Consider the following 20,833-nt stretch of genomic DNA (forward strand, 5'->3'; position numbering starts at 1 on the left):
TGAATTAGTTAAATTGCCTTTCTGACTTGGACCAAATGATATGGTCATTTTATTTGTGGTTGGTGGTAAAATGGAAAAACTTACAAGGTGTATGAACAAAGCTTATTAAAATCTATGAATGATGAAGGGCAATTGTGAAAATATCCATATAAACCCCTCCCCCCAGGGTGGGTGGGCCACAATCAGATGCCAGCCCCCCAGGGTGAGCCACAACCAGATATCAGTGCCCTCCCCTTCCTCTACCATGGTGGGTGGGCCACAACCAGAGGTTCAGCATTTTGACCCAGAGTTTATTGACTACAGAACTTCCAGTTGCTTAAAAAAAATCATCTATGTGGTAGCACTACCTTTCAACTGACATAAGTTCTAACATCCCCCTGTGCCTGTGATATTCAATGATCAACACAGATTGTACAGCTAAACCTCTACCCTAAAGGTTCACACAGTATTTATTCTACTGACACAGATCGTGAATGCAGAGAATAGGCCCAGTGTGAGTAGTAGGAAAAGAAAGCAACTGTTAGGTATAGTTATGAGTCACCAAGGGGTAGCTCACAGGCAGAAAATGCTAAAGGGGAATGGAAGGATTTTTCCGCCACAGGCCCTCAACAAGTTTAAAAGACTAACATTGAAAATACAAGGTCAAATAAGGAGTTGGACAGTATTTCCTAGTGAAATTATTTGGTACTTGCACAGGAACGTAGGTATAGATTTTTTATGGGTGAGTTAGGGGGGCATGCCCTCACCCGCCCCTGGGGGCATGGCCACACCTCCCAAGCCCCACCCCCAGCCTCAGTGCTTATAAAAGCAGCTCTCCAAGGCCAGCAGACTCCCCTGCCCCGCGCTCCCTGCCGGATGGGCTCCCAGCCGGCAGCCGGCGGCCCCTTCTGCCCTCTCCTCTGGGCAGAGGCTTAGCTAGGGAAAATGGAGCCCAGTGCAAAATCTGACTTTTGCTCACCCCCCCATGGGTGGCCACTGTGATGCTGGAATCCACCCCCAAACAGCATCATTTTCAATGGTTTTTAAACTAGGGAGCCCAGGTTCTCCTTTTAAATCCACCTTAAAGGGAGAATCTAGGGTCCCCAGTTAAAACAACATTGAAAGTGATGCTGTTTGGGAGTGGATTCTCCCCCACCCTGAAACAGCATTACTTGAAATGTTCAAACTGGGGACCTCAGATTCTCCCTTTAAATCCATGCTGAAGTGGATGGATTTAAAAGGAGAATCTGGGGGAATTTGGGGAGTGCCTGCTGTCAGGGGTGCAATTGTTAAGCTAGCAGCACCAAACTTTCAGGGTATCTTTAGGAGACTCTCCTGATGATACCACCCAGATTTGGTTCAGGGGGTCCAAAGTTATGGACCCTCAAAGGTGTATCCCCCACCTCCTATTAGCTCCCATTGGAAACAATGGGGGATGGGGCACCCCCTTTGGGAGTCCATAACTTTGGACCCCCTGAACCAAACTTCACCAAAACTGTACTTGTATCAGGTTTCACCTAGGACAGTAGGAGATCAGTGGCGTACGTTCAGAAAATGATGCCTAGGCAAGTTCTGAAATTGACCTCCCCCAATTGTGCCCTACCCCCAAAACTGCAGCCTGGGGGAGGGGTGGAGGAAAGGGTGCCCTCAGCCTCTTGCCTACCTCTCCAACTGGCGGGCGGCAAGCAGGTGAGTGAGCTGGGCAGGTGGCAAGCAGGCTGGAGAACAGCCAGCAGACCTGGGGGGTGGGCAGAGGCTTGTGGCGCAGTGGGGAAGGAGCGACTGAATGCACCCCCCATGTGACCCTTGCAAGTGGTGTATGGGAGATTGGCCCCCTCTGCCCACCACTATGGTATGCCAGTGGAGCCAATCTAGAACACAACACTGTTTGCTAATTTGTAGTAAGACTCTTAAAATGAAAGAACTTATATTTATTCTTGATATGTTTGAAAAATTTCATACAGCTTTATTAAGTACAATATCTGAGCCGCATTCTCATGGGCATTACTGAGGATTCTGAGAGAGCTCAAAAGTGCAAGTGTTTGAACTTTGTTTTTTTTACGTGAACATGGACAGGTCTTGCAATAGGTCCTTAAAATGAATGGACTGTTTGTCCATCCTTTTCCAACCCTCCTGCTTTGTCTGTGCAGTTTACCTATGCTTAGAGAATGAATGACTTTGAAAGCGGCTGGATAGAAATAGAGAAGAACAAGTGTGGGTCTGCAAGACTTGTGAGGGGAAATCCCAGCTCCCCACACACTTTTTTGTGAGGCCCACCATGGCTCCCAGGCACTGTCATAGCTGTCAATGGGCCCGCTGAAGCTCCTGGGTTCTGTCACAGCTTGTGAAGCCCAGTACAGTTTCCAGGTTGTGCCGCACTCATCAGCAGCCATGCTGGAAGGTTTATTCTCTGTGCTTGCACAGAGAACAGTCTTTCATTTCAGAGGGAATTAAAACTAGTAATTGTTTAAAAATCACATTTTTCTACAAACCTGGAGGGAGCTGGGTCCTCCAAGTCTGCAGGAAAATGTCAATTTGACCCCAATTCATGGATTAAACTGTCTGCATGTGGGGACACATTTTACTATTACAGATATATATTGAACACACTTCTCTTCCCCTCAGTGTTCCTTCAAATTCCTTGTTGATTATAACCTTCCAGGGGGGAGCTATATCCACAATAGAAGTGAATCATAGTTGAATTATTTTAAAGCATGATGTTAAGGTGGCAGGCAAGCACCTATTTATTTAAGTACAAATTATATTGAACTCAGTGGAATTTACCTCTGAATAAATATGCATAAAAATAGGCACATGATTTTAGGTCTGGTGTGTTTCATTTGCTAATAATATCCCTTGCTAAAGTATATAGAAAGCAGAAGAAAACAGTCTCATCAATATATAATTAAATTAGTTTTCAGAATATTTTAATAACACGTGAATTCAAAACACACTGAATATTTTCTCTTAAAGGAAAGTGTGGGCTATCTTGACAGTTTTTCCTGTTTCGTTGTCATTTTTTTTACAGTGAGCATCCAAAAATTGAGTTTTACCTGAAAAACTTCACTCTAGCAAAAGATGCTTTGTTTGCCATAAGAGAGATAGGCTTCAGAGGAGGCAATTCCAATACAGGTAATTATAAGCCCATGAAAACGAAAGATAAGAATGTTAAGAACTATGCAGTTTATCTTCTTTGGGATATCATGATATGGCATTTTACCTATCTGTACTTGGGAAAACCTACTGCTTCTGTTCTAGATGGGGAAAATGTTTTATGTAATTTACAGAATACAATATATTTAACAAAGGACATTTGTACATGAAACAATCTGGCATACAATATATAGCTCCATTTAACAAGGGACAAAGGAAACATGCTTCCCAGCAGTGGCGTTCCTGCCTAGGGACAGGGGGTACCCTTTGTCCCTGGGCGCCCCCCATTTGGTTACGTGGGGTGGCGCCACCATTTCAGGGTCGTTTGTGTGATTTTAAATTTTTTTAGTGTTTTTTACGTTTTGGCCTGCAGGGAGCGCATCTTTAAGGTTAGCAACACCAAATTTTCAGGGTACCATCCACGGACTGTCCTGATGATACCACCCAAGTTTGGTGATGTTTGGTTCAGGGGAAGCAAAGCAAAAGTTCAATTTTATGGGCCCCCAAAAGACTTATTATGTTTCCCCGCTCCTGCACATGAAAGCCTGCGGGCTGAGTTCTCTCAGAACTCTCTCAGCTCGTTCCCCCCCCCACTCCAGAAGCAAAGCTCACCAAGCTTGGATGCTATTACCCAATGCCTCTTGGAGTCACCTTGAAAGTCTGGCGCCTCTATCTTAAAAAATGTGTGGTCAGTGCTTACACACTCAGAAATTCCCCAGAATCTCCCAGGCTCTTCAGCAAGTTCTGTGGTGGGAAAAATTACTTTTACCACCATAGACTTCAATGGGGCTTTCTGTTATGCCCAGATGGCTCTGTGGTAGAGGTTTCAATGGGAGGCACTGTGGTAGGGGTCTTGCTCTGGGTGGGGGCATTTCCTGCAGGGCTGCTGGTGTGTGTCTCCTAAAAGGAACCAACCAAATTTGCTAAAATGCTGTGGGCACCAAGTTGAAGGTGAACCTGATGCCTGATTCGGCCATCCCAGGCAAACTTTAGTGCCCCCACCCAGAGCAAGACCACTACCACATTGCCTCCTGTTGAAACCTCTACCACAGCGCCAGCTGGGCATAACAGAAATCCCCATTGAAGTCTATGGTGGGAAAAATAATGTTTTCTGAGTGTTTCTGAGTGTGTAAGCACTGACCACACATTTTTTAAGATAAAGGCGCCAGACTTCCAAGGTGGCTCCAAGAGGCCTTGGGTAATAGCATCCAAGCTTGGTGAGCTTTGCTTCTGGAGTGGAGGGGGGGGGAGTTGAGAGAGTTCTGAGAGAACTCAGCCCGCAGGCTTCATGGGCAGGAGCATGGAACAAAATAAGCCTTTTGGGGGCCCATAAAATTGAACCCTCAGAAGCAAAGGTCTCTATGCCTGGATGCTATTACCAGGAGGGCTTCCTAGAGCCACCTTGAAAGTCTGGTGCCTCTATCTTCAGAAATGTGCAGCCTGCCTACACACTCAGAAATTCCCCATCGGCTACAATGGAGCAAAGTCACTGCAAAACAAAAAATCTTGGGCAAATTTCTTGGGGTGCCCGTAAGGGGTGTATTTTTAAAGCTAGTGACACCAAAATTTCAGGGTATCATCTGGTAACTATTCTTATGATACCACCCAAGTTTGGTGAAGTTAGGTTCAGGGGGACCAAAGTTATGGTCCCTCAAATGGGCAGCCCCCATCTCCTGTTAGCTCCCATTGAAAACAATGGGGAAGGGGGTATTCCATTTGGGCATCCATAACTTTGCTTCCCCTGAACCAAACATCACCAAACTTGGGTGGTATCATCAGGGCAGTCTCTGGATGATGCCCTGAAATCATGGTGCCGCTAGCTTTAAAAATGCCCTCCCTGCAGGCCGAAAAACACCAAAAATATCCCCCCCCCCAAAAGCCCAAATACCTTGCATGCACATTTGTTCATATTTGGGCAGGACATAATCGGACACTTTTTGTCCAAATTTGCCCAGATTCCGGCTGAATCTGGTATTTGTTTCATCTAAATCTCCAACCCTCAAAAGTGATGTTGTTTCAGGGTGGGGGAGAATGCACCCCCAAACAGCATCACTTTCAATTTTGTTTTAACCGGGGACCTCAGATTCTCCCTTTAAGGTGGATTTAAAAGAAGAATCTGAGCTCCCTAGTTTAAACACCACTGAAAGTGATGCTGTTTGGGGGTGGATTCCGCTGGAGGTGTTTTGTGAGAGATGATGCTGACATTTGTTCGGTAAATGTTTTGGTGGGGGTGATTTGTGAGAGATTTACATGCTTGATAATCACTTGCACTGGCTTGGAGTTGTTTCTCAGGCTAACAACCTACCTCATAGGGTTGTTGTGATTAGGAAATTAGGAAAAGAGTTGGTGGGGAGAGAGCCATGTATGTTTTGCTGGGAGTGGGAGGTGTTTTGTGAACTGGTGCAAACAATCATTGTTTGTTCATGGTGGGGGAGGGTGGCCGCCCATTTACTGGGGGGAGGGGGCGGGGGGCGCCAAACTCAGGTTTTGTCCCCGGGCTCCAGTTTGCCCAGGTTCGCCCCTGCTTCCCAGAGAGCCTAATTAGACCTAACATTTTACACATGTACATTTACGGGAACTCGTAAGCATTATGTTAGCCTTCAACCCACTACTTATGCTAAACATACATACACTTTTAGGAAATGATAAAATGAAGTACCAGCTGTGTTGCCTGCCCTTCTCAGTCCTCAAACAGCAACCCACAGGCCTGTTGATTTCCCACCATCTGATTCTCCTGTCATTCCAGGATGCCTTCTGGGAAGGGAAGGCTTGGATTTACACAGCTGCTCCTTCCTAAATCTTCTCAGTTCCAGAGCATGCTTTAATCTTGCCCTCATGCCTCCCAGATTGGTTCATGAGTTGTGGGATGGAAGAATAAGCAGGGGCTGCATTGTCCATCCTCCTACCTCGCCTAACAGACTTTCCCGTTTTTAAAACTGTAAGTGGATAAAGGGGGGAAATCCAGCTTCAGCCATTATTCACATCAGAATCAAAGATGCTGCTTACACAGACCATGTGGAGGCAATTCCACTGTTTAGATGAAGGAACATTCCCTGATAAGGGAGCTTAGGAGGATTTCTCCTGCCACCCTCCTCATCCTCTACAACAGCAATAGCAGCTTTAAACAGACAGACCCAACATGGGAGTGTAAGTAAAATTTAACCATTGATTAGACCCCTCAAATTTTCTTTCTGAAGTTTATTTATTTAGAACATCTGTTAGCCACCTTTCTACTCAAGACAGTTTACAATGTAGAGAAAGCAACTATTAAAAAAACCCCACAATCTAAAATCTCAGTTGGGACTGATAGTCAGGGCTGTTAGGCAGTGGAATGCACTACCTCGAAGTGTGGAGTCTCCTTCTTTGGAGATTTTTTAAGAGAGGCTGACAGGAGAGCTTTGATTGTGTGTTCCTGCATTGCAGGGGGTTGGACTTGATTGGCCTTGGGGTCTTTTCCAACTGATTCCATATAACTGCCAGTAAATAAAAACTAAATTATTAACAACTGGGAAGTTGTTTTTCAATTACAAAAGTAAATTGCTTGGAGAAAAAAATTACTAAGAGCTGTGAGTGTTATGTTTATGAATTCTCCCTAATCTATTAAACAGGTTGTGGCTTTCAGTAAGGAGAATACTTTTCAGAGTCTCTGCTTTCTGTTAATGAAAATGGGGGGCTGCCTAATAAACTTGCATTTTTGGTGGCTAGATAATGTGCACTGGTTTCTGTGCCAAGCTATTGGTAAGGGAAGATCACATTCATTCATTCAACATCTAGGGTGCCCTTCCCCAAAAGGACTCAAGGTGGTTTACAGCAAATAATTTATGATATGATAACAATGTTATAAAACCCATACAATTACCATAAAATTTTAATACCTTGGTGCCATTCAATTTGAGAATAAATCTCAGAGAAAACTGTGGTTACAATAATGATGAAAACAAATAATTATATAAATCTACATTTTTTCTCCCAAATCAGGAAAAGCCTTGAAACACACAGCACAAAGATTCTTTTCTGTAGAAAATGGGGTACGTAAAGGGATTCCTAAAATCATCGTAGTCTTTATAGATGGTTGGCCATCAGATGATATCGAAGAAGCTGGCATAGTGGCCAGAGAATATGGTATTAATGTATTCATTGTGTCCATTGCCAAACCTGCACCTGAAGAACTTGGGATGGTTCGTGATGTTGGCTTTATTGACAAGGTGAGTAGAGAATTTCCTCATTGTTTCCATTCTATCAATTTCAACCTTTAATGGCATACAAAACTGCAAATACACTTACAATTCAGATCATTTAAATATTGGTATTTAAAATGTTTTCCAAGAACTTAGCCACTGCCAAGGTAATCGATGGACTACAATCATTTAACAAAAAGCTAGTGGTCTGGAATTTAGAGTGATTAAGCCTTGGAAGCAACAAAGGGTGGATTAAAATCATGCGCATTCCAGGAGGATATGAGATGACATTCCAGGAGGATATGAGATATGGTTTCAGGAGATCCATATCCGCAACGGCATAGTCTCTGTTGTTTGGGAATTTGGAGGTATCTCCCAGAAGTATCCGTTGATGGGAAGCTGTTGAGGCGTGCTAACATAAATGTGCGGCGTTGCTTAATAGGTGACAGAGATGTCATTCCATTCTATCTCTAACAACGTAAGATTGTTCTGCCACCTTGACCAATTACCAGATGATGAGAAATCTTTGGCAAAGCTCATTCAGACTGCCGCCCTGAGACTATCAAAGCAGCATGTAAACACTAGCATGCAACTGATTCTTCAGCAAGGGCTATGACGTATGTATTCATTTTGAGAATTTACACACAGCTTCATTCCATGGTGCTCCCATCTGACCCCAGATCCAGAGTAAACTTATCTTTTGAGGATTCCTCATTGTTTTCTGTCAAAGCTGATGAATCTTGCCACAAATTAAAAAGAACTGACTGATGGCACAGTCTTTTGGTATCACCTAGGGCCGTGGTGGTGAACCTTTGGCCTACAGATGTTGTGGACTACAATTCCCATCAGCCCCTTCCAGCATGGCAAATTGGCCACCTCCAAATTGGCCATGCTGGAAAGGGCTGATGGGAATTGTAGTCCATAACATCTGGAGTGCCAAAGGTTCGCCACCACTGACCTAGGGCAATACTTTTCCCTATAAGTCACGCAATCTCTACCCCCCCTCTCCCAGGACTTCCATTGTTTCCCAGCCACTGATGGTAGTGTTAACCTACCTAGCGCAGGCCTCCTTTGAGCCTTACATTTCTTTCTCAACTATTATTTCAAGTAGACGGATGGAGGAGCTTGCAGTTTTTAAGGCAGACCTCAACTTTCATAAACAAAATCTTAAGACCCAGACTACACTTCCTCTCCAAGGCAGTGTAAAGATTTTATGCGACACTGAATATTTCACTTCCTGTAATTTTCCTTCTGCTATGGCTGAAAGAGCTTTGCACACTTTAGATTTGAAAAGAGTTTGTTATTTTATTGAAAGAGAACAAGTCTGTTCAGGAAAGCTCCAGAACTATTTGCTAGTTTTGCAGGTCCCTCAAAGGGGAAGGCTGCCTTATCACAGACACTGTGCAGATGGACCATCTTCCCTATCAGATTGCCAGGCCTATGGTTGAGGCAGTGACAGTTACATCTTAGCTAGCCTCCCTACCCCTACTCTTACTTTGATTCCCTCACTTGTTTTTGATATTTTTGATTCTGCCTTCCCTTCCCTTTATCTCCCCACCTCCCTGACTGGTTATCCTCATCACTGTATTTAATGTTAAGGGTGCTAATTGGAATTTAACCATTAATAAGGTTTAATAATGGTTTATATATTGCATAATATGTATTTTAACTGGTTTATTAGTTAACTGCCCTGAGCCTGAATATAGCCAGGAAAGGGTGGGATACAAATCTAATTTTTTTTTTAAAAAAGTTAGATTTCCTTGTCCTCTTCAGGTTAGTGCACATTCTAGAAGGGCACAGGTCACTTTAGCTGCTTGTTCATGAGGCAGTCCACTAGCAGAGCTCTGCAAAGCTGCTACATGATCACCTGCTGATACATTATTATGTGGACATCAACATAAGAGAGGATACATCAGTAAGGACAGAAATGCTACAAGCTCTCCACCTCCTGGTAAATTAGCTTGCTAATCCCCCAATATGGGACTGCACAGACTAATGACAATGAAAACAGTGTTACACTTACCTGTAACTGTTATTCATCAAGTTGTCTTCTGTGCAGGAACACATTCTCTGCCTCTAACCCCATTGTGAGTTCTCATTTAATCCTTCCTTTGCAGCAGTTTATCCCAACAGCTCAGGAGAACAGGGGAAGGGATGTACCTCCCTCTGGAGCACATGGGTGTTTGAACAGGAAAATGGTTACTACTAGAATGCTCCAGAGGGAAGGGGCTTCCCAGCTGTGTCTCTAGGCTGGACATTTAAGCTAAAAAAAATCTTCCAAGGATCTGGTCTGTACATGCACAGTCCCAATGTGTGCCTGCACAGAAAACAATGAACAACTGTTACAGGTAACTGCAACATGTTTTCTAAATATTGTGCTTTAAACGCTGTGAAAATGAAAAAGGGAAGACATAAGCAGACAAAGTGTGTGGACACATACACAAACCTCTGAGGTTGACTGTTTCCACATTATCCTATTGAAAGCCTTTTGAAGGCCATTTTCACTTTCCCAGTCAATTTATGCTGTATCCTTGCACCACACTGCTGGATTGAGACAGGGAGGGGAAGGCATGACGGGGGTTCTGGGCTGAGGGCAGCCTGGCAGTTAGCACTATACAGCACTTTTGCAGGAGCATTGCAGAGGAAAGGGGGAGGACTGAGGGAGTGACAGAAACATCAGGCAAAGCAAAAAGAGGTGTGTGCAGATCCTGTGGGGACATTTTGGTGCCCCCAAATAAATACTATCTTGAATAAAATCAGAGGTCCCACAATTCATGGCTGTTTTGTTTCATAAACAGGCTGTCTGTCGAAACAATGGTTTCTTCTCCTACAGCATACCCACCTGGTTTGGTACAACAAAATATGTGAAACCTCTCATTCAAAAACTATGCGCTCATGAACAAATGCTCTGCAGCAAGACTTGCTACAACTCAGTCAACGTAGCTTTCCTGATTGACGGTTCCAGCAGTGTGGGCGACAGTAACTTCCGTCTCATGCTTGAATTTATTGGAAACGTTGCCAAAGCGTTCGAGATCACAGATATTGGTTCCAAAATTGCAGTGGTACAGTTCACTTACGATCAGCGCACTGAGTTCAGCTTTACAGACTACATCACAAAAGAGAGGGTTCTTGCTGCTGTTCGAGGAGTTAGTTATATGAGTGGTGGAACTGCTACTGGAGAAGCCATTACATACATAACCAGAAATATTTTTGGACCTGTGAGAAATGGACCCAACAAGAACTTCCTGGTGATTTTGACTGATGGCCAGTCTTATGATGATGTCAGAGGGCCTGCTGCTGCTGCTCAAAAAGCAGGTAAACGAATGTTACGGATTAAAAATAAGTCAATACTTTTCTTCAGTGTTCACAGAACATACTGCCAGGTATGAAACCTATCAAGCCAGTTTTAAACCAGTTTGACTGCTGTGGCTTTCTTCATGCCTAATTTGGTATTAGTATGTTAAGAAGTTTGAGATAACTAAAGTGCCCAAGATGCTCGGGGGTAAGAGAAGTAGTATTCTGTAAAATCCTGTTTCTGAAGCTGTGAGAATTAGAGGAAATTTCTTCCTAATTGCCAAGGGTAGACCCAATTTTTAATTTAATTTGGTTGGTTGGTTTTAATAGAACTGGAAATTTTGGGGGGGAAAATCCCCCAAAGCTGATCCCTAATATTGCCTTTTGGGGGGTTATTCAAAAATTTGGGGGTCTTTTAGCTCAAAACCTGAAAAATCCCTGCTACTTCTCAGGATTGACAGTGGGTCTGAAATGGGTCCCAAGTGACCTGAATCATGCCAAATTTTTCTAGCATGATTCAGAGCCTGCTTTTCAGATCCCTTTAAACTGCATCCCTGCCCCTAACCTACTAGTTTCTATGTATACACTATTGTACAATCATTCTGAAGGTCACAAACATTTTTTTGTGTTCTGGGTCAGTGTGCCTCACTACATATCTGGACACTGCAGTCATAAAGACTAATTTAGGATCCAAAATATTTTTTGCTTCGTGGTGCTGAAACATCATTTCACTCTTAACATGTAACAGAGGACTAAAGTCTGACAGAGACTTCATGAAAATGCAAATCTAGAAAGTCTTGTGGCACCCTAAATAAACTAACAATTTCATAAGGCATAGAAACATATTTTAAGTTTGTGTTTCGGAAGCCACAATATTGTAGTGGACTAACACAGCTAGTTCTGTGGAATTTGAACTAACAGTTTTCATATTTGTTTGAACTTCAAATACATTTTAAAACAATACTCCTTGACCACTTTGTCACAGGTATAACTGTATTCCCCATCGGTATTGCTTGGGCCCCAATGGATGATCTAAAAGATATGGCATCTGAACCAAAGGAAACACACACCTTCTTCTCAAGAGAGTTCACAGGACTTGAGCAGATTGTTCCGGATGTTATTCGAGCCATTTGCAGAGATTTCTTGGACTCCAATCAGTGAATGGGAGGTTCCAGGAGATCATTTTAAATCTCACCAGGCAAACCAAGTCCTCTATGGTACAAATGTTCTTTTGTTCTACTGCACAAAGTTGCAAATTTGTTTGCTTACAAAGGGCTACTATTCTGCCTTCTTCAAGAAAAACTTCTATTGAAATAAATGGAAGTTTTCTCAGATAAGTATTGCAGAGCTTGTCCCAAAGCTGCCCTCATATATGTATATTTAATATCTCTCAGTAAAGTTTATAGTTCAAGTTACTTGACATCAAGTTTATGTATATAGAGAAAATACAGAGCTGCTCCTGGCATTAAATTCTGGTAGCTACTTAAATATCCTTTCCAATTAAAAGTAATATAATCTCAGATAACATTTCCTCTACCATATAAAATTCTTTAGAATGTCAGTAATGATTTCAAGAATGCTTTGGTGAATATGTGGGTGTAAACGCATTGTCAACATTTGTATAAGAACTACTTTTAGGAAGAGTTATTTGCAGGCAAGATAGATTATGAACATACATTAGATTTTTAAAAGGGGAAATAGCCCTTTTGGAAAATACTTATCTTTTCAACCAACCAGTTAAGGCAGTTTGTTTGTGTGGGTGGGTGGTGGTGGTGGTCTGTTTTTTCTTTTCAAAAACAGTTTTGTTGTTTCTGTTAGTCTCCTCACACACACATACAATCTACCAGGTCCTTCTACTCCTCTCCCAATTAGTGTGCAGTGTGTGAGAGGGCTACTATCTCTTCTACTTACAGCTTCCTTTAACATCTCATACCATGGCTACAGTACTGCGTTTTTCTGCACTGAAGGAGACATAGTAGTTCCATAATTCAGTGTGGCATTCTGGACATATTAGAAAAGGAGAGATAAATCCTCTGCCTGCTAGTCCAGATCAGCCTGGCTGGGCTATAGTACCCACAGCATACAGTAAGTGGAAAAGGGCATGAGCAAAGCCTTAATGTTATCTCACCCTCTTCCCCTTCCTTTAACCCCTAAGTACACTAGACAGCCAGAGACTGGAATAACAATTATTGCTTTTTATTTAATTATTTGATTCATTAATAGTCAAACTCACACTCCTATCAAAGAACCCACCAGCCTGCTAAAGTTGGATTTCAAAAGACTGGCTTGGTTATGTTGATTTCTACGTTACTAGTACTGTTTAAGGAACTTCTTGCTTTGAGGGGAAAAACTGTCCTGCATACATTTTCAAACTTTTACAAACTATTAAGAAAAGAATAAATATATATGTATAAATGCTAGGCTCTGACAATGTTTATTAGATTAATTTGAAATCAAAATTCTTGCGAACAAAAAAAATCGGAACCACTTTTGACAAAGAATATTTTGCATAATTTTGGTTATGGGCTTGAAGAATAAGTCTGTAACTGGCAAGTTTGTGTTTAGTGAGTTTGAATGTTCTTTTATTGCTTTATGAACTAGGTTTGTACATAGGCACGAGTGAAGAGGCACCATATGTCCCCCTGGTGCCAGGGTCAAAAGCAACATCCATTTGACAACAGGGCTGTATGAACAAACCTGTGTGTGTTTAACCTATGTGGATTGAGTGGTTTCAATTTTCCCACTCTCTTTTGTGCAAGTATATTGAATTAGTAACTTTTTACAATTACTTTGCACACGTTAAGCATGATTCAGGTTTCATCATGTCTACTACACATCCAGTTGTATTACAATGGAACTGTAGCTTTCTTGTGGTATATGGATGTTGTTGTAACTGAATTGCTACTCAGGTTTCCCTAAGTACTATTCTATGTAATTAATTCAAACACAGATTGCTCAAAAATGGAAGAGATACGTAGAAAGTTGTGGATAGGGAGGCTGTGTTTAAGCAATTCTATTTAAGGTACTTTATCTGAAAGTTCAACCAAGTTTAAATATTTATCAAATATGTTCAGGTTTAGAGAAAATTGTTTCCAATGTCTTCATTACATTTTATCACAAAATGCTTAGTATGTTATTTAGTCTTTAAGCAGATGTAAGTTACATATTTTCTCAAGTCTGCCTGAATAAGAAATCTGATTTTTTTAAAAAGAATCTGGTTATTATCCTGCCACCTAATACACAAGTTGAAGGACTGGAGAAACCACATTGACCCAGAGTGAAAGGGTGTGTTTAATTTTTTAAAACTTCTGTTGGACTTAATTTAAATTCAAGCTCTTCAAATGAAATTAACTATGGATTATCCAGCCAAGATTTCGTTTAGCCGTGCCCAATTCTCCCTTACAACAGTCCCTGCCTCAAATGGCTTTTGTCCAAGCAGCTTCCTTGATTCCTGTTATGACTTTCCTGGCGGTAAGGGGTCCCCCCTCCCCTTTTCACCAACTAAAAAGCTGGCTGGATCCAATTCATAGAACTGAAAACCAAGATCACCTATTGTGATGAGAGGTGGTTGGAAGCAAGAGATGCTGTGACAGTCATAGCGATGGAAAGGGACCCTGGTGTATCTGTGGATGAGAGGAAAGAGAGAAGGTGCTCTTTGCCAAAGAGGCCATCCTTTTCCAATTGAGAAGGAAACAAGCTGGCCCTCTGATGTGTTAACATCTCTTGACTGGAAAGTCCACGGCTGGTGGGCTTGGGTGGGTTCTGAAAAGGGGAGCTGTTCCTTTGTTTGAGAGTATACATTAGTATGCTTTCGAAATTTGGAGGCCATCATGGAGTTGCCTGTCTTGGATGTTTACCCATGAAGAATGACAAGAGGGAAATTATTCTAAAGAGGGTTGCAGATGTGCCTGGGGCAGGGGCATCATGCAGCTAACAAAGAATATACATAACATGGGCTGTAAGTTCCTATTAGTAAAGGTCTTTTTATGTCCATTGCACACCTAGTTGTGTTTCTTGTAGAACCAAATTTGTGACTTGTAGAAATAAAGTTGTTTAATTAGAGAGAGACTGCACAAGTCCCTATCCACCTTGACATGCTATAGTTATATATTCCTGTTGATCTGTCTTCGGGCGACCCACCAGAGAGAGAGGGGAGCTGGATTTTATCCTAGGGAGTGGTGGCAACAGTAAAAGGGAGGGCAAGACAATAGCTAGTCTTGCCCCAAAAGTAATGAAAATCATACCTCTACTCAGCTACAAAACTGTAGGATACTGAATTCATTCAGAATACTAGAAATTTACCAAGCTTTAGGGGAAAAATATTTCTGATGTACATTCTTTCCAGTAACCTGGAAAATGCTGCTTCCACATACTCTTTATGACAAGATTTCATGATGGCTTAAATCAATTAACCAATAACAAAGAATGGAGCTATCTGTATCATTCACTACAGAATCATCACAATAAAACAAGGCAAATGTAAATACTTTATTTCTTTTAATGCTTTTTATTTTAAATCCTGCACTATTAAAGCTTCAGGGCTTTCATATTATAAGCCCTGCTATATAATATGAAAATTGCTGGAGCTAAGGAGGTCTGGGGGTGGTCAATACCTGGATAAGACACCACCTGGGATAATTATATACATGTAAGTACATTGCCTCAAAATCCACTATACAAAAAAGACAGAATATAAATGTAAGTAAAAAATTAAACCTCAAGATGAATCAATTCATCCTTATATTCAGATCCAGTCACCACTGTTTTCCTTCTCTAGTTCTTTAAAAAAAACCAACCCACTGGTATGCAATTTTGAACACACTGCCCACCTCCTGACAAAATGTCTGAAAGAGAGAAAAAATGTAAAAGGGATATGTGTGTGTGAGAGAGAGAACATACTTTATGAAGCTGATGCCAGGTTCCATCCTAAAACTACTGTAAGCATCTCTGCAATGTATCCCTCAAGATCTCCCTGTAGCTATAAAAATGCTATAATAGGTGAGGACAGTAAATAAATCATGGCTGTTTGTATACTGTTGTTCAGCAACCCAGAAAGAAACACTGAATGAGCAATGGAGGCAGAATTCAGGCTCTTAGAAATCTCAGCTTTTGTTCTTTTAAAAACACAACCAAGTTTCTAATCTAATTTTAATTCTCGAAACCATAAAGTACTGGAAAGATTTCTGAAAACTGAACAGCTGCAGAGATTTTTCCTGACTGGGTATAGCACTTCTCTACCCATTGCTAACTTCCCACCTGAATCCCCCATACCAGACCACCACATTAATAAATAAGAGGGGAAAATGCAAATATTTTCAATTTCAAACACTCAGATTTTCTTAGTATAGGATATGAATCAGGGGTCCTTTCTGCACAGCAGAAATAAATTGTCCTGCGGACATTTTAAGAAGAAGAGTTGGATTTATATCCCCCCTTTCTTTCCTATGCATCTCCTGTATGAGGTGCCTTTATGGATCGGCTCATGGAGCAATACAGTAGAGAGGGTTCAATCATAATTTCTCTATAAAAATGTTCGGGGTATCACACTGTGTGTCATATGTGGTCTTGTGCCTAGAGACTGGTTTGCACCTTTTAATAACTAGGGCTATTTATGGTTAATTACCTTTAAGTTCTGAGTTATTTTATATTTTTCTACTGAGTCTAGTAGCCTACTCTATAGAACCTTACCAGACCTTCAAGTTTCTGAGTGGGTGGAGGACAATTTTAGGCAAACTCACCATTCTTGGTTTATCATGGAGGTCCTTGTCATGGTCAAATCCCAAGAAATATTAAGGGAAATTAAATAAAGACACTTTGATCAAGAGCAACAACTTTTACTGAGCCAAGCAAGAACAACATGCTCCCCTTTATACTTTGGTATTACTATGGTTGTTTGCAAGATGGTTAGGTACTTATTGCAGCTATCTGATCCTAAGCAGTGATGGGCCCTTACTAGGGCCAGATGTAATGTGGTCTCTCCAGCTCTATTACAGAGCCCATTTGGTAATATTCCTCTATCGGATAGAGTCTGTCCAAATTGAAACACTTACTGAAACACTTGAACATACATTATTTAGCTGCCCAAAATACAATCTTTTCTGGGATGCTTTACTATCAGGGATTACACATAACTGCTCTCCTAAAGCGAGTATTGTAAAACTATTGAATAGTAACGATCCTATGGTGTTAAAGACTACAGCCCAGTTTTTATTGCAGGTCCTGATTGTAAGAGATGTAAAGCCTATTTTCATCTGATTTGCTCATTTTTCCTGTTATGGTTTTTTGGTAATGCTTAATAATGTTGTTAACAGGGAAAATTAAAGTCAGAGGTTCGGTCAGGAGAAAATAAAGCATTTCCTGCCTGCTTTTGTTCGCTCAGCAGGCAGGAAACATCTTCAACCCAGGTTGGGAGGAAAAGATCCCTAGTTTAGCAATTTCTGAAAAACTCAGGTTGAAAGAAAACATTCTAAAGACATTTTGGGAGATACTGCTGTGCGAACCTTCCCCAAAACTGTTTTTTAAAACATCCTCAAGATGTTTCACAGCAGAAATGACCATTGAGGCACATTACTATAAATTTGTTTGGTATGGTACATGTACACAGTCCTGTTAGATTTTTCACTGTGTTCTTTAAAAAAACCCTGTAACAGTGTATTAGCATTCAAATGTGGGAAAGACCAGGGGTAGCCAACCTATGGCACTCCAGATGTACATGGACTGCAATTGGCCATGCTGGCATGGGCTGGTGGGCTGATGGGAATTGTAGTCCATGAACATCTGGAGTGCCATAGGTTGGCCACCCCTGCACTACACTCTCATCTTGGATGCATTTAAGTGACACATTTACCATGACAGTTAAAAATGTCAACCTACCTTGCTTGTTGCCAGGCTTGTGCACGTCGCTCTTTCCTCCTTTCCTTCCCATCTCATGCAGAATGTGATAAAGTAATTCCAGTTAGATATTAATTCTGGCTCCCTATGACATAGGAATGCACATCCTTTTATTGACCAGTTAATTCACCACTATCTGGCATTCTAAACCCTACATGCATTTCAGATACAAAATCCCGGTAAGAATAGGAAACTATTGCAGTAAACAGAATTAATATATCAATACGGGTTGGAGTAGATTTCCTTCACTGCATTCCACAGAAGGGGAAGGAGCAAGACAGAGGCATAAGCTAGGTTCATGAATGTTTCAATTTAATTGTGGTTAAATTTGCAGCATGACTACAACACAAACAGCAGCTGACGAAACTTCTGAAACCCAGAGAAAAAGACTGAATGAAGACTAAACAGCACAAATTTAAGCAAAGCAACACTTAGAAACCTGAGAATATCTGGGGAGGAAACACACTATTAAGTTTACTCAAGTTTTACTTTGCAAAATATTCAATATATGAATTGGGGGAAACAATTTGAGGGATTATTACACTACTTCAGAACCTCCCAAAGGCTTATGTATTTATCAAAGCTCAAGCATCTAGTCTCCATTTACACAAACATTTGGTACTAGTGTATTGTCCACCCAAACACTTAATGATTGGTTCCCCACCCTGAGACATGGACAATATACCACACTAAACTTTCCCTTCTCACTTAGACACAGTGTGAAACAGACTTTTCTCTGTGATACATCTCTGAAGATGCCAGCCACAGATGCAGGCGAAAAGTTAGGAACAAAACCCACCAGACCACGGCCATACAGCCCAAAAAACCCACCAGAACCATTTGGAACTAGGCTATCTAACACACAAATCCAGATGGGGAGCTCCACAGTGGCCAGGGACAGTGCTGCTAAGGCAGTACTGTCCCGCATCCAAAGGGGCTTCAGGAGTGCAAGACAAACACACACAAAGAAAAACCCCAGCCACCCAGGAAAATTGCACTGGCAAAGTCCAACCCCTTGCAATGCTGGAACACATAATCAAAGCACTCTTGACAGTTGGCCATCCAGCCTCTCTTTAAAAACCTCCAAAGGAGACTCTACCACACTCAGAGGTAGTGCATTCCACTGTCTAATAGTCCTTACTGTCAGGAAGTTTTTCCCGAAGTTCAGGTGGAATCTCTTTTCCTTCACCTCGAACCCATTACTCCTTGTCCTCTCTCACACACACACACACACACACACTCCCCCAAAAAGAGCTAGAGACAAAGTCTAGGAAGGAGACCAGAAAGAGAATGGAAGGGAACACGGAAGAGGCTTCCCCTTGGTTGTGGGTTCGACCAGCAAGAAGATCAAAGGGAGCTGGGATAAGTCCTCTGTGGAGGTTCCCAACAAGGCCAGGGAGAAGATGGGGAAGGTACAGTCAAAAGACACGCTTCAGAACCCAGTCGCAGGACAGAGTGATGTGGCAGGATCGCTAGATATCTTGCCGGAGCAAAAGGAGACAAGGTTAACACCCACAGCGCCAGGAAAAGAGGAAGCAAAGCCAGATCTCCACCCAGATAAGGGAACCTCTGTGCCCAGCAGACAACAGGACCAGAGAATGGGCTGGAGGTACTGGGGCCCCTGAGCGGAACACAGGAGCCAAAACAGCCACTCAACAGCCAGAACCCATGCTATGACTACTATTTCAGGGCCCGACCAATCATATGGCAGAAATTTCAAACATGGTGGGGCAGCCATGTTTTCCTGCACCCCACTGGCAGAGAAGATAAAGTGTACAAAGTTTATTCAAGTAACACTTTTCATTTAAGTATTTGATTCAGTAATCTGGAAAAGATGCCAGAAACAATGCTTGACTTTAAAAAAGACAATTTATGCAATTACTTTTACTTTCTTTTTAGAAAATCACAATCTTGTTGGTGTACTAATTGAATACTTTAGACTGCTGGGGGTGGGGGGGAGGTATCCAAGAGTGCAAATAAGCAGATCAGGTTAAAAAAAAATTGTTAAACACAATTACTGAAGCCTCAACTTGATTTCAGTAAAGGCAACATTTCCCCTTCATTTTACAATAACAATGTACTGCAAATAGAATACTGTTTTTCTATAAAAGTTAAATGCAATTTATTACTCTAATACTCCATTATGAGTATAGTACTTTTCTTCCAGTTTGACCTGATACATTTAGTTTTCTAATGTAAAAATGGGGAAATACAATTGCCACATCTTCCAAATCCCAATATGGCAAATCATTACGCCAGTTCCAAGAAACAGTGGTACTTCTACGTTGTTTGACTATGTTGATTAGTCTCTGAACTGTGTATAGATACAACTTATGACATTAGCAAATATATTCTAAATATGACTTCTACTAACTATTGTGCCACAAACACATTATCCCATAGACCTGAAGTATCACTGTTATCAAAGACTCCAGCCTGACATTAATTTTTATTTATTGATATCTCACTTTTCTACTCAATTTGGTCCCAAAACAGCTAACAAGAGAGGGAAAATGTAAGAAATAAACAGGAAAATGGGGAAGACTTCCAAACAGCAAGTGGGTCTTCCATCTCTATCCAGCTCACCCTCAGACTAACAGCCACAGGGTGAAAATCCTTTGGCTCTTGCCCTGTGGCTCATGCCTCAAGACAAGATGTGGCTTAAATATGTGTTTGCAGAGAGCAGAACAAACTCAGCAAAATGTTATTCAGTTGCTGTTAGCTAGCAGGAGCTTCCACAATTCCTCCCCTGCCAAAAAACTTTGTACTTTTAACATATAATTTCTTTTAAAGGATACAATTTTTTTAAGAATCCAGGCAAAGTCTGGCTGCGTCCTGACTAGCTCCCTGAAAAAGAACAGCAGCAGTGAGGAAGCCTCCATCTTCAGTGAACAGAGCTCACTGGTGGCCCAGGAGATGTGCTGCAGGGCTCCCACACCTGTGTCCAATTTGTTTTATGTGCCTTTAAATGAGCTTAATATTTGCACTGGGGAAACACAAAATAAAGATTTTATTAAAAATTCTATCTAAAATTGTTAAACCTGATAGCTTTTGAGATCATTCAAACCAAATTCTTTTTTTTCTTTACAAAACAACTTGGGTGTACCCTTTAAAAATTATTTTTAGCATATAATCAGGATGTTTTCTTGAAACTTCTTATACAAATGGTGATGTCAGAAGTTGTTAACACATTACAAATAATCAAAAGTGACAGTTTATTTACAATGTGGAGCAATAGGAACAACTTAGCTTAAAATTTAAAACTTCATTACTCTACTACTTGATGAATAGGATACACCTCAAAAATTTTGCAGTGCAAAATATAGTGAACACTAAAA

The 20,833-nt window shown here is 41.4% G+C and overlaps 1 protein-coding gene across 2 annotated transcripts in view; it reads left to right on the forward strand.

Annotated features, from left to right (window-relative positions):
* The window catches only part of COCH (cochlin), a 45,686-nt gene extending 30,593 nt beyond the window's left edge, over nucleotides 1–15,093 (forward strand). For both annotated transcript variants that reach the window (XM_048484723.1, XM_048484724.1), the window contains 4 exons: nucleotides 3,008–3,111; nucleotides 7,111–7,337; nucleotides 10,109–10,625; nucleotides 11,590–15,093. In XM_048484723.1, the coding sequence (XP_048340680.1) occupies nucleotides 3,008–3,111; nucleotides 7,111–7,337; nucleotides 10,109–10,625; nucleotides 11,590–11,765 (1,024 nt within the window). In that variant the 3' untranslated portion in view covers nucleotides 11,766–15,093. The remainder of the gene's footprint in view (nucleotides 1–3,007; nucleotides 3,112–7,110; nucleotides 7,338–10,108; nucleotides 10,626–11,589) is intronic.
* The last annotated feature ends 5,740 nt before the right edge of the window (nucleotides 15,094–20,833 follow it).

Source organism: Sphaerodactylus townsendi, linkage group LG02 (genome assembly GCF_021028975.2).
Source record: "Sphaerodactylus townsendi isolate TG3544 linkage group LG02, MPM_Stown_v2.3, whole genome shotgun sequence".
NCBI classification, from domain to species: Eukaryota; Metazoa; Chordata; class Lepidosauria; order Squamata; family Sphaerodactylidae; genus Sphaerodactylus; species Sphaerodactylus townsendi.